Source organism: Microcaecilia unicolor, chromosome 8, assembly GCF_901765095.1.
Source record: "Microcaecilia unicolor chromosome 8, aMicUni1.1, whole genome shotgun sequence".
In the NCBI taxonomy this organism is placed as follows: domain Eukaryota; kingdom Metazoa; phylum Chordata; class Amphibia; order Gymnophiona; family Siphonopidae; genus Microcaecilia; species Microcaecilia unicolor.
In genome coordinates, this window is record NC_044038.1 from 219,780,901 (window position 1) to 219,793,712 (window position 12,812).

At 42.6% G+C, this 12,812-nt stretch overlaps 1 protein-coding gene across 3 annotated transcripts in view; it reads left to right on the forward strand.

The window, feature by feature from the left end:
- SULF2 (sulfatase 2) overlaps nucleotides 1–8,204 on the forward strand; it is a 317,708-nt gene extending 309,504 nt beyond the window's left edge. For 2 of the 3 annotated variants that reach the window (XM_030211408.1, XM_030211409.1), the window contains 3 exons: nucleotides 908–941; nucleotides 5,664–5,717; nucleotides 7,307–8,204. In XM_030211408.1, coding sequence (XP_030067268.1) covers nucleotides 908–941; nucleotides 5,664–5,717; nucleotides 7,307–7,337 — 119 coding nt within the window. In that variant the 3' untranslated portion in view covers nucleotides 7,338–8,204. The remainder of the gene's footprint in view (nucleotides 1–907; nucleotides 942–5,663; nucleotides 5,718–7,306) is intronic. The other variant, XM_030211410.1, reaches the window with a different exon arrangement.
- Nucleotides 8,205–12,812: the final 4,608 nt, after the last annotated feature.

The window sequence follows — 12,812 nt, forward strand, 5'->3', positions numbered from 1 at the left end:
GTAAGCCACATTGAGCCTGCCAGTGATGGGAAAATGTGGGGTATAAATGATATAAAATAAATAAATAATCAAAGTGCGTACGTGCAAACTCTGCCCGTGCTCCACCCGGACCATGGCCCCAGTTACCCCTACAGGTAAAGGGCCTTATTCTATAAAGGTTATGCTCATAAATCTGTGAGTGAGAATTTAGGAGCATAAATTTAGGACCATAAATTATGCTCTTAGGGAGCATAACCTTTATAAAATAAGGCTCAAAATGTGCACCAGTTTGACACAATGCATTCCAGGCAGTATTTTATAAAAGGCTTTGTGTGTGTTTGGGGGCCACAGAATTAGGGGTAAGGGGGGGTTAATTTAATAGAGTTTTTCATGCATAATTAAATTAACCCCCCCCCCTTACCCCTAATTCTGTAAACTTGGGCACACACACGAGTTAGAATAGTGCCTACCTTAAGTGTTTTAAGTGGGTACCAAGTGGCTTTAACTGCTAATAATGACTCTTAAGTGGCAGCAATTTCCACTGCACTTAGATGCAACTTTATAAAGTTAGAACCAAGTTTTATGGTGCATAACTGTAAGATCTCCGGCATGATTGAATGTTGCATGGTATGAGATTGACTTTTGTTGGCCTATATTGCACCTATAGTTGGTTACGGTATGATTTTGTTTAATTTTTATATGTTTTCATTATTTTGTATGTTTGTTTTTATACTCAGCTGTGTATAAGGGCAGAATATAAGTGATAATAAATGAAATGAAGTGAATCAATACTCTTTAATCCTAGTCAAAAACTGGAGTAGAGTTTACTGCATTTAACCTCTTTTGCCTTAAGACTTTTGTAAAGGGATCATGTTCCTTTTCACATATAATAAGCAGCTGTATTAATTATTTTCTCATTCCCATTCAGGACTAAAGGATGGAGGAAGTTATGAGCAATACAGGTATGATATCTCTTCTTTTTATTTGTTTCTTTCCTTTAACCTTTCCAAAAGAAAATTTCAAGCGTACATCCAAACGTTATGCTCAATAATAAATAGACCATTTACTGCTGTGGTAAAAATGACAATAGCCATTTTGAAAGACCCGCATAAGGGCACACTAAGCCCACTTTTTGCCACAGCTTTGTAAAAGCACCCCCTAAATTTGTACTTGGGGCAATGGATTACAAGGAGCAGCTGTGGGATTGGAACCCTGGCAGCGGAAGATGGCATAAGCGCTATAGGGACAAGGAGATTCTTAGTGTACTTAAATGTATTTTACTTCAATAGCTTTTTGGCTTCAAGTGGTGTATAAGAAATTAAGGGACCCTTTTACCAAACTGCAGTAAAAAGTGGCCTTAGCTCACCCTTACGCCAGGAGCGTAGCCAGCTGGCAAATTTAGGGTGGGCCTGAGCCCAAAGAAGGAGGGCCCGAAAACTCATCTCTTCCCTGCCCTCCTCAGCCCCTCTCCATTGCTCTCCCTGCCCTCCTTCTCCCCCTCCGGTGCTCTCCTCAGCCCCCCTCTGGTTCTCTCCTCCCCCTAATAAAACCAAAAGAAATACCTGAGCTGGCAGGGAATCCACAAGCCCCGTCAACAGAAGATCTCCTCCTAGCAGAAAGAACTCTTGCACCGGGGCCAGCCTCTGGTTTAAATCTTTTTTACCTCTGTCGAAGCGGCCGCGTCACTGAAAGCCCTGCCCATCAAGCCTTCCCTTCGCGAGTTCGTTCCCTCAGAGTCCCACCCTTGCAGAAAGAGGAAATGAAGTCAAAAGGCAGGGCTTTCAATGACACGGCCGCTTCGACGGAGGTAAAAAAGATTTAAACCCCGGGCGAGGGGATGTTGGGTGGGCGGGTCTAGAAGGGAAAGTGGCTGGGCCTGGGCCCGTCCAGGCCCGCCCGTGGCTACGCAGGTCATTCCCATGCACTAAGGCCACTTTTACCACTGGGGGTAATTTTCCCGTTAATACATGAGCCCTTACTGCCACCTATTTTGTAGGCGGTAGGGACTCGAGCACTAAAACTTGTGCTAAATTGGTTAGCGCATGGCAATGCCAACATACTAACACCTACTAGTGCACAAGATGCCCACTATCTGCCCCAGACTTGTCCCCAGCACTAAAAAATACATTTTAGTTTTTTTAGCATGTGGGTAGTGTGTGCACCCATCCAAAAATTACCATGGGATGCCTCAGCACGCCCTGTGGTAAAGCCAGTTTTTTTGCGGTAAGCATGCACAGTGGCGTAGCAAGGGCGGGGCAGTGGGGGCAGTCCGCCCTGGGTGCACGCTGCTGGAGGGTGCAGAGAGCAGCTGCGCGCCTGTCGGCTCCGCTAGTTCCCTGCTCCCTCTGCCCCGGAACAGGTTACTTCCTGTTCCGGGGCAGAGGGAGCCAGTGGAGCCGACAGGCACACGGCTGCTCTCTGCACTCTCCAGCAGCCAAGATTGCACCCGGGGGGGGGGGGGGGGGCTTGATGTGCCGGGGGGGGGGGGGGGGTCGTGCTGCGCCCCGGGTGGCAGCGACCTAGGATCGCCACTGAGCACACACTAGTGCTTACGACAGCTTAGTAAAAGGGCCCCTAAATAAATGCATTGAGGGGGGTCTTTTACTAAGCTACGGTAGAGTTTAGTGCATGCTTACTTTTAGCGCAGCTTAGTAAAAGACTCCCTTAATGTTAATGGAAGGCTTTTAGTACTTAAACATTTTCTCTGTCTCTCGGTTCAGCAATAAATTCCTATAACATGTATATAGGGCATGTCTAAACTATGGGAAGAAAAACCTATCTACGAAGTTTGACTACAGTGAAATACTTGCCACAAGCATCATTTCAGCTTTCTATTGTGTGGAAAGCCAAACAACTTTTGACAGTTGTCCTAGAAGCTCTCAACCTAAAGCAAAACGACCCCGTTTTCTCCTATGTACTTTGAAGGCACAGCAGAACAGTAACTGCCTATCCAAACATTTCTAGAGCAGGGGCACTCAACCCATTACATTGGACACACTTAGCTAGTCTGGTTTTCAGGATATTCTCAATGAATATGCATGAGAGAGATTTGCAAAGAAGTGGTAAACCATTTTTAAGTGCTAGGCTCTCAAATTTTACTTGATGCACTGGAGGTACTCTACCAGAAGACAGTGATCCAGTATACTGAAGGGGTCCTTTTACTAAGGCACGCTGAAAAATGGCTTGCGGTAGTGTAGGCGCAGGTTTTGAGCGCATGCCGATCCATTTTACAACGCGCCTGTAAAGTTGCCGAAAATGGACGTACAGCAAAATCAAAATTGCCGCGTGTCTATTTTGGGTCTGAGACCTTACCACCAGCCATTGACCTGGCGGTAATGTTCCTACGTGTGTCAAATGCCACTTGGCGTGTATCCATTACGCACCCCCCTAAAAAATATATTTTTCAGACACGCGTATTGGACACGCGCCAATAATGAAATTACCTCAAGAGCCATGTGGTAGTCAGGCGGTAACTCCATTTTGACGCACATTGGGCTTGCAAAGATGCTTACACGGCTTAGTAAAAGGGTCCCTGAATCTTTTTGAAAGATTTAAGAGCACCAACCAGTGAGCCCAGATCCTTCTCTACCCTTGCCTAAAACTATCTGATTGAGACATTAATGCTGTTTTCCATCCCTTGAGTACTTCCAGGAATTTATTAATTGCTAAATAGGAGAAAGTAATGAAGAGTAATCCTTTAGCTGAGCACTCTGGGGTTTCAGATCTCAATGCACATTTGGGATTGTAGGAAAATAATTGATGATCTATTAATACTCCTGTACATTAGGCTCACTGAATCCCAGGATTGTCTTCTGAACTGTAGAAACTAAAATATTCTTTGAGGAGATCAGAACACAAATAGCATATTACTCCGTTTGAGCTGTGTCAGAAGTACTGTAATAGTTATCCCGTTACATAGCTAGAAGGCAGTAGCATTCAAAAATGAACATATAAAATCTATAGAAATCATATGCTTGGCCTCTGGTTTCTGATTGATATTGCAAACAACTAGTTGGGGGTTATCCCACTAAGGGGGATGTTGATTTTGTTTTTTCTGATGCCGTGTCTGATGTGTATCTGGTTGAGTTGTCCCCTGTTATATAGTTGATGGTGTTAACGTTTCTTTTGTCTATGAATAATAATTGGTGTTCGTTCTATTTATTTTCATCACAGATGTCTCAGTCAGTGGTTAACATAACGTTGAATTTCTTTACCAGTTGGAAGGGACATTCTTATCCTCTAGTATATTTCCCACAGAATTTTAAAAAGGCAACCAAGTCTTGTTTGGGGATAAAATGTGATCCTCGGAAACTTGTCGAGTAAATATGGAGGTTTTTGACCAGCGATAATACCGGAGTCTAAATAAGCTGGCACTTAGAAATTTTAATCTGCTGCCAAGCATAGACTGTTGAGGTATTTTCCTCCATTTAGTATAAAAATAACTGATTAACGATTAAATCCAATATTAACATCTCACTGTGAAAGTGTTTTAGTACTTGGAATTATTTGGAATGTCAGCTTGCTATTTGGGTATTTACAAAATATTTCACTGAAAAATCTGTCTAGTTTGTAGAGTGAATTTCTAGAACAGGTTGGAGTTGAACAGCTACAAAATTTTAGATCATACTAAAAATAACGACAAAGACCATCAAGGTGGCTTGAGTTGTACCTGTCGTTCCGTGCCTTTTCTGAAGTAGAATTCTTGGTCAACATCAGTATGGATTTAGACATCTATTTATTGCTGCTTTGTTCTAGTCTAGAATCCCTTCAGGTGCAATATCTGCTTTATACTGATGACATGTTTTTCCCAAGCCGAATTTGTTCAAATGAATGCTTGGCAGCGGTTTTTAAATGGATGCATTTGAACCAACTGGCCATAAATCTGATTAAGATTGATCCTCTTGGTTTCAAAGAGGTTGTTCCAGAACTCGCCTACTAGGGCAATCTGTAAATGATCCACTGGATGTGATACTTGATTCAGAATTAATTTTCTTTACTTGATGACCTCATATTTTTCATTGTTGGTTAGGTTATGTCATTTGAAAGATCGTTTATAGGTAGACAATTTTAGAATTGTGGTCTTATTAGATTCTGCTTTTCTATTTTGACCACAGGTGCAAGTGTTGATTAGAACTGTATTTTTTTTAAACTGAAATTGCTGAGCAAATTGAAGTCTCTTTTGCATTGGGTTGATTTCAAGAGTGTTGAGCAAGCAATATAGATTACTATAGATTACTGTAGTATTGCCTACCTTGGCCTCTGTTTTCAGGTGCTTCAGGTGGTGATTAATTCTGCTGCATGACTCGTTAGGTCTATTGCAATCAGAACATATCTATATCCACTTGAAGCGTTTGAAATGGTTGCCAATGCATGATAGGATATGGTTTAAACTGTTGGTGATGCTTCACCAAACAACATTGTACCGGGACTCCAATATTATTTGCATCAATGCCAGAGGAAAAATACATGCTATGTTGCTCAAACAATTCTCAGCTGGATAATATGGAGGGGAAGGGAGGCCAGTAAATGCTCCTGTTTACTACTTCTGTGTTTCTGATTTACTATAAATCTTACTTGTAACTTGAGCATGTTTCTGGTTTTGTGGATTCTTTGAGGCCTTTATCCTGTTTCTTCTGGGTGACGGTTGACTTTTTTTCTCCTCCATTTTGCCACTTAAACATTAGGCAATTTCAACGTCGAAAATGGCCAAAAATGAAGAGACCATCTTCCAAGACCCTGTGAGTTGGGTGTCATTCCCTGAAGTGTTCTACCACTTTACTAACATCTCTTTATTTTGTTGCATGAAACAGTGTGTGTTGGCTTTGCCAGTATATGCCATCTTTCCTATCCAAAATGCAGTTCTTTTCCATCTTCCCACCTTCGATATTTTTATGTACTTTGTAAACTGATGTGACCTGCTTGGTAGTATAGCAAAGTTTTAATACACAATAAACCATAGCTGTTACCTTGTCTCTCATAGTGGTCCACAGCAGTAGCTAATACATATTTAATTGCCTGCTTTGCTCATTTAGGAGAAATATTAAATTGACTGTAGAGTTCATTTTATCATCCATTTTTCTATTATTTAATTTCTGGGAGAAACAATGGGGTTGATATTCAGACCATGGGAGTTAGCCTAGCTAACTCCCATGGTCACCACTAAACCCGGCCATTCAATGTTGGGCCATTTCCAGTGAGTGGCATTGAATGTTTAGTTTTGGCTGGGAAGAAGATAACCGGCTAAGTCTGAATATCAACATAGTGAGTTATCTTTGAACCAAAGTAGAGGCTGACAAATGCGCAAACCAATAGGGAGATAATCTCAAAAACCAGTTTATTCAGAATATTCATATCAATATCAAGGACACGACACGGTCTGTGTTTCGGCGCCAAAGCGCCTGCCTCAGGGGTCACAATCAACTTTCTACAAAAAAAACAGGACAAATTAAAAACATAATATTAAGAGATTTCAAATAAAATGTATCCGCCTTAATAAAATATGTAGCCGAACATATACGGACATTCATAATAGTACTGCAATTAAGGCGGATACATTTTATTTGAAATCTCTTAATATTATGTTTTTAATTTGTCCTGTTTTTTTGTAGAAAGTTGATTGTGACCCTGAGGCAGGCGCTTTGGCGCCGAAACACGGACCGTGTTATTGATATGAATATTCTGAATAAACTGGTTTTTGAGATTATCTCCCTATTGGTTTGCGCATTTGTCAGCCTCTACTTTTGCTGTTTTGCTTTGACTTTCCGTGGAGGCTCCTCCTGTCTTCTTGGATTTTATCTTTGAACCAGTCAGAGATATCTCACGTATTCACACGGCTAAATATAGCCACTAAAGTGCAGCGGAAAATCGGGGGACAGCTGGTTATGTCTGCCGATATAACTGGCTATCTGCTAGCCGCTAACCAGTGATCTTAGTGGGGGAAGTTATGGGGCATTTAACTGGCCAGTTCAATGCTTTTGACTATCAGGGACAGTGTCAGGACTCTTACATTTTGAACAATGGTTGATAAAGTTTTTGGGTGGTCTACTAGAACATGGCTTTGTCTTTGCATGTTGAGCAACAGTTCTCAAAGTTAATACATAGAGAAGCTACTCTTGTTAATAGGAAAATATGAGAAAAAGAATGATGGTTGGGATGTGACCCAGGCTGAAGAACGTCATAAATGGCTGGTGTTGTACTTAATGTGGCACATCAAAATGTCTTCTATACTGTATGACAGTTGTACCAAATAGACAATGCCTGCCTACTGAGTGGAAACAATTCTAAAATTGTGCTGTTTTTTTTTTCTTTTGTTTTGTTTCTAAACAAGAGGCCAACTCTGGGAAGGATGGGAGGGCTAAGAACCTGGAACCACAGGCCCTCACAGAGGATCTCAACTGGCTAGAACTTGAATCTATGTACAGACTTGAAGAAAACGTTGTATAATTTCAGAGAGTTATAACATTAGCCTGGAAGACTGGACAAAAACTTTGTGGCTAAGATAGATAGAATGTTTACAATGCTACGTGATTTAAAGATAGAGACAAGATGATGAAATTTTACGATCCACTTTCATGCATAGAGGCCCCCTTCAGAGTCCAGCATTAATACCTGCTTTTACTTTGAATTGTAATGCACCTACTTTACAAAAGCCTTTTTTTTTGACAAGACTACCACTAACACTTTTGGACGAGCATGTGGCAAACAGACTGAGGATACTTCCATTATAGCAATTTGGAACAGAGCCACAGGGAGCAAAGATCATGCAAAACCTTCTCTCATGCTATGCTTAAATGCAGTTATATATAACACAACGCCAAGTGCAACTTGAAAAGTACAACCTTAGAAATATGTTTATTCAACTGGGAAAGAGCATAGTGAAAAAGGAAGCGAAGGGAGATAACGTCTACTCAAGTCAACGCATTCCTGCACAAGCCTGGAAGACGACAAGATCAGTTTTCTTGTGGGGGGTACAAGTTTTGTTAATTATCTTGGCATTGACTCAGCCAGTAGCATAAAGAAAGAAAAGGGCTCGAGTAATGGAAAGTGAGCTGCTGAAGAAGTCTTGTAAATAGTTTTGTTCCATTCAGAAACATTCCTTCAAAGTTATCAAGAATTTTGCCAATAAAATGTGGAATGCTCAAATGCCCCATTTGTCTAAACAGTACCTTGTTACAGTATAAAAATAAATTTCATAAGTGTTCCATTTTTAAGATTGCAACACCATACTTCACATAAGAATTTGTAGCAATAGCTTTGATGTTTTTCTTTTTTTTTAAACAAAGTTTATTGAAAATATTTGGGAAACACAAGTTTTGACTGTATGTTGAAAACCATGCAATTATTCTGTAAAAAAGTATGTGGAACAGGTTTAGATTCCACAAGCTTGTAAACAAATTGAACTGTGATATATAAAAAAAAAAATAATCAAAATGACTACAGAACGCTGAAATACAATCACTGGATCTTCAAAATGATTTAAGCAGGCAGGAGGGGTGACTGCGCACTTAAATCGCATTGAGCCGCTAAACCAGGCAGTGCTGTTGAATGTCATTCTCTGCCCCCCCCCCCCCATGTTGAAAGTGGGCAGGGGGGGGGGTGGCAGCAGGGGGGAAGGAGCCAGCGATTTATGTAGGTGCTGGCAACATTCAATGCCTGGCACTGAATGAATATTGGCCAGGTCCTGCATAACTGATTTTTGGGGTTCTCCCACTCACCTACCCCCAACTCCCTCCCGGTACTACCGAAGTATAGCGAGCTGCTGCAGAAGCCCTTTTCTTGTGGCAGCTACAAGGGGCAGGCACAAGTGGGCTTCTCCTGCCCCATGACACCCACTGGACCACCAGGAACATGAGCTAGGCTTGGGCAGGCCTAGGTAGGGGGTGGGGGAAAGAAGATCTTATTGTTACAGGCTAGGGGGGGGGGGGGGGAAGGGGAGGAGAGGGGCTCAGAGAGGGGGGAAGAAAAAAAAAGACCAAAAAGAAAAGTTATGCAGGTCCCAGCACATATTCAGCCGGGACCTGCCTGTCTTATTCAGGCCATGCCTGAGTAGTGGCTGGGTCTGCAGAAGCGCCGGTAACCACGGCCTTTTGAATTAGCCCCAAATCTTCAGTGTTGGTGCTCGGATGTGGCCTGTCACTGAATATTTGAGGCTAATCTAGCCAGCAGCAATGGTCAGCACAGTTTTAGACACTACATGACTCATGTTTCGGCACCTAGGCTGTCATCAGGAGTCTTGTTGCATCCTAGTGATTCATCTGAAAGATATCACCGCTAAGCACTACTTAAATAAGTAACACAATTTGTGCTATAGCAATTATGAAATCTCACATCGATATCAATAGGTTGCAATGAGACTCCTGATGAAGACCTTAGTGCCGAAACACGAGTCATGTTGAGTCTTATTTGTAAACACCTTCATTTCCTAGTCAGTGTGTGCTCGTCTCTACCACTGTTTTCACTTCTGCTGTGCAGTGGATTGCTCTTCTTCACATTTCCAAACACAATCGAACTGTTCCACAAAATTAGTGCTTCAAAAAATCGTGGAACCCTTACACATCTGAATAACATAGTAACATAACATAGTAGATGACGGCAGAAAAAGACCTGCATGGTCCATCCAGTCTGCCCAACAAGATAAACTCATATGTGCTACTTTTTGTGTATACCTTACTTTGATTTGTATCTGTCATTTTCAGGGCACAGACCGTATACGTCTGCCCAGCACTATGCCCGCCTCCCAGCCACCAGCCCCACCTCCCATCACCGGCTCTGGCACAGACCGTATAGTCTGCCCAGCAATATCCTCGCCTCCCAACCAACAGCCCCGTCTCCCACCACCGGCTCTGCCACCTGATCTCAGCTAAGCTTCGGAGGATCCATTCCCTCGGAACAGGATTCCTTTATGTTTATCCCACGCATGTTTGAATTCTGTTACTGTTTTCATCTCCACCACCTCCCGCGGGAGGGCATTCCAAGCATCCACCACTCTCTCCGTGAAAAAATACTTCCTGACATTTTTCTTGAGTCTGCCCCCCTTCAATCTCATTTCATGCCCTCTAGTTCTACCGCCTTCCCATCTCATCTAGTGACAAGAAAAATTGTTTTACACACATGCAACACTTGCTTTATGTATGCATTTAAAAAAAAAAATTATTTTTTGTTTAAAAGGGAGGAAAAAAATCCTCAGCAGTCAAAGGAAATTGCTATTGGCTGGGCATAACCCACTCGTGTTTTCAAAAGCCAAGGCACCTAAAAAAAAAAAAAACCTCCCTCAAACATTTTCATTTGTTTTTTTACTTTTTTCAATAAGAAACTGAAAATGTTTGGGGGAGGTTTTTTTTTACATAGTAACATAGTAGATGATGGCAGAAAAAGACCTGCATGGTCCATCCAGTCTGCCCATGACAAACTCATATGTGTATACCTTACCTTGAATTTGTACCTGTCCTTTTCAGGGCACAGACCATATAAGTCTGCCCAGCAGTATTTCCCGCCTCCCAACCACCAGTCCCGCCTCCCATCACCGGCTCTGTTACAGACCGTATAAGTCTGCCCTCCCCTATCCTCGCCTCCCAACCACCACTCCCTCTTCCCCCCACCTGCTCCGCCACCCAATTTCAGCTAAGCTTCTGAGAATCCATTCCTTCTGCACAGGATTCCTCTATGCATATCCCACGCATGTTTGAACTCCGTTACCGTTTTCATCTCCACCACCTCCCGCGGGAGGGCATTCCAAGCGTCCACCACCCTCTCCGTGAAAAAATACTTCCTGACATCTTTCCTGATTCTGCCCCCCTTCAATCTCATTTCATGTCCTCTCGTTCTACCGCCTTCCCATCTCCGGAAAAGATTCGTTTGCGTTTTAGCCAATGATTAGTCAAGAGGTGCCTTGGCTTTTGAAAACACAAGTGGGTTATGCCCAGCCAATAGCAATTTCCTTTGACTGCTGAGGATTTTTTTCCTCCCTTTTCAACAAACAAACAAAATTTTTTTTTCAAATGCACACAAAGTTTTTGGAAAAAAAAAGTGTTGCATGTGTGTAGAACAATTTTTCTTGTCACTAGATTGAATTGTTATTCAGATGTGTTAAGGGTTCCACGATTTCTCCTTTACATTTCAGCATATTTTTTTTTTTTTAAACACTGACCGCCACCGGATGAACATCAGGCGACAAATGTATATTTCAGACAGAAGGAGCTTACTTTTGTGATGATAGCATACTGCTTTCACTAAACGCCTGTAATTTTAGGGACGGTGACGTTTAGTAACTGTGGAAAAGCGAAGGTCCCTGCATGAGTGCTGGTGAGTTTCAAAGCAGTTGCTTCCTTTGATGTTAAGTTATTGTTTTGTGTCACTTCAAGGATTTATGTACAAAGTGCGTTGCTTTAGCTCTGAAAGTGTAAGGAAGGTCCAGAGGGCGCTGGAGTGGAAAATAAAAGAATAGACTGATTGATAAAACCCTTGGAAACCATGGCCCCTATATTCAAATTTTATTTTCTGAGGGATTACAATGCCCAACAGATCGTCCTATATATAAAAAATGCATTCTATATTAAAACTAGTAAAAAAAAAAAGGCCCGTTTCTTAACGCAATGAAACTGGCGCTAGCAATGTAACGAGTTCCTGCCATTAATGTTTCCACGGTTGTATTCTGAATATAATTGTTGTTTACATGTGTAAGATTTCTTTATATACAATATTTTTTGTGTAAACTGTGTTACAATGTGGTAAAAGTTTTCCTTGTTCAGGCCCTTCAGTCAGTTTAACCATCACATCAGAAGAGCTCCTTACTCGTGAGAATGCAACATACAGTTGCCCATGTGAGAGAGACAGTGTGTTTTACAGACAGTGTAAGAGAGAGAGGCACAGACTGAGTGTGTGTGATGTGTGTGAGTGACAAAGTGATTAAATATTTGCCTTCCCTTCTGTTCTGTGCACTTGCCTCTACTGATGTTCGTACCTCCCTGTATATGATTGTTTGTTAGAGATCAGTGTTGCCAGGTGGAAAATTTTTTTCCCACCCAATCCAGCACAAAAACCGCCCAAAACCCGCCCAAACTCAAACCCCGCCCCTGACACCCCCACCCCCGCGTCATCACCCCCGCCCCCGCCGTCATCAACCCCGCCGTCACCGGCCCCGCCTCCCCCGTCATCGGCCCCGCCTCCCACGTCATCGGCCCCCACCCAAAACGTCACTAACCCCGCCCAAAAACTTCACTAACCCCGCCCCCGCGGCCGAAAAAGCCGCCCAAAAAACCGCCCTGAAGCCCAAAAAGCAGCCCAAAAAACCGCAACCCGCCGCGGGCAAAAATTTCCCGCGGCGGGTCGCGGAAAACCGCCCACCTGGCAACACTGTTAGAGATTCAATCCACTCCACTCCTCTTCCCTCCTCCAAGTTCCATTCTGGCTGATTGGTTCTTCGTTCCTGTGATGTCACATTTGTTTGCTTGGCAACTATGCAGAGTTCCATTTCCTCGACGTGAGGGTGGGGACAGTGAGAGCCAATGAAAGGCTGAATGAAAGACTTACGAACCCTACACTGCCACGGAGTCAGCTTCAGAATGTTGGAGGTGCTTTTTATTATATAGGATGATAAAGATACAGCTTCCTTATATAGTCCACGCTTCTTTGGCTCACAGACTGGTGAAACTTACAGCCCATTGTAAAATTTGTTGTTCAGTTTATCATGCCAGCGGTTCTGAAGCGATTGGCTAGGACTGACTTGTGATTGAAGTGCAAAAAAAAAAAAAATCAGAAACTGCATTAACTTTGGCCCATTACTGTAGTCAACAACTGTTCTGGGAACATCTAGTTATGTTCTTGCACTTCATTGT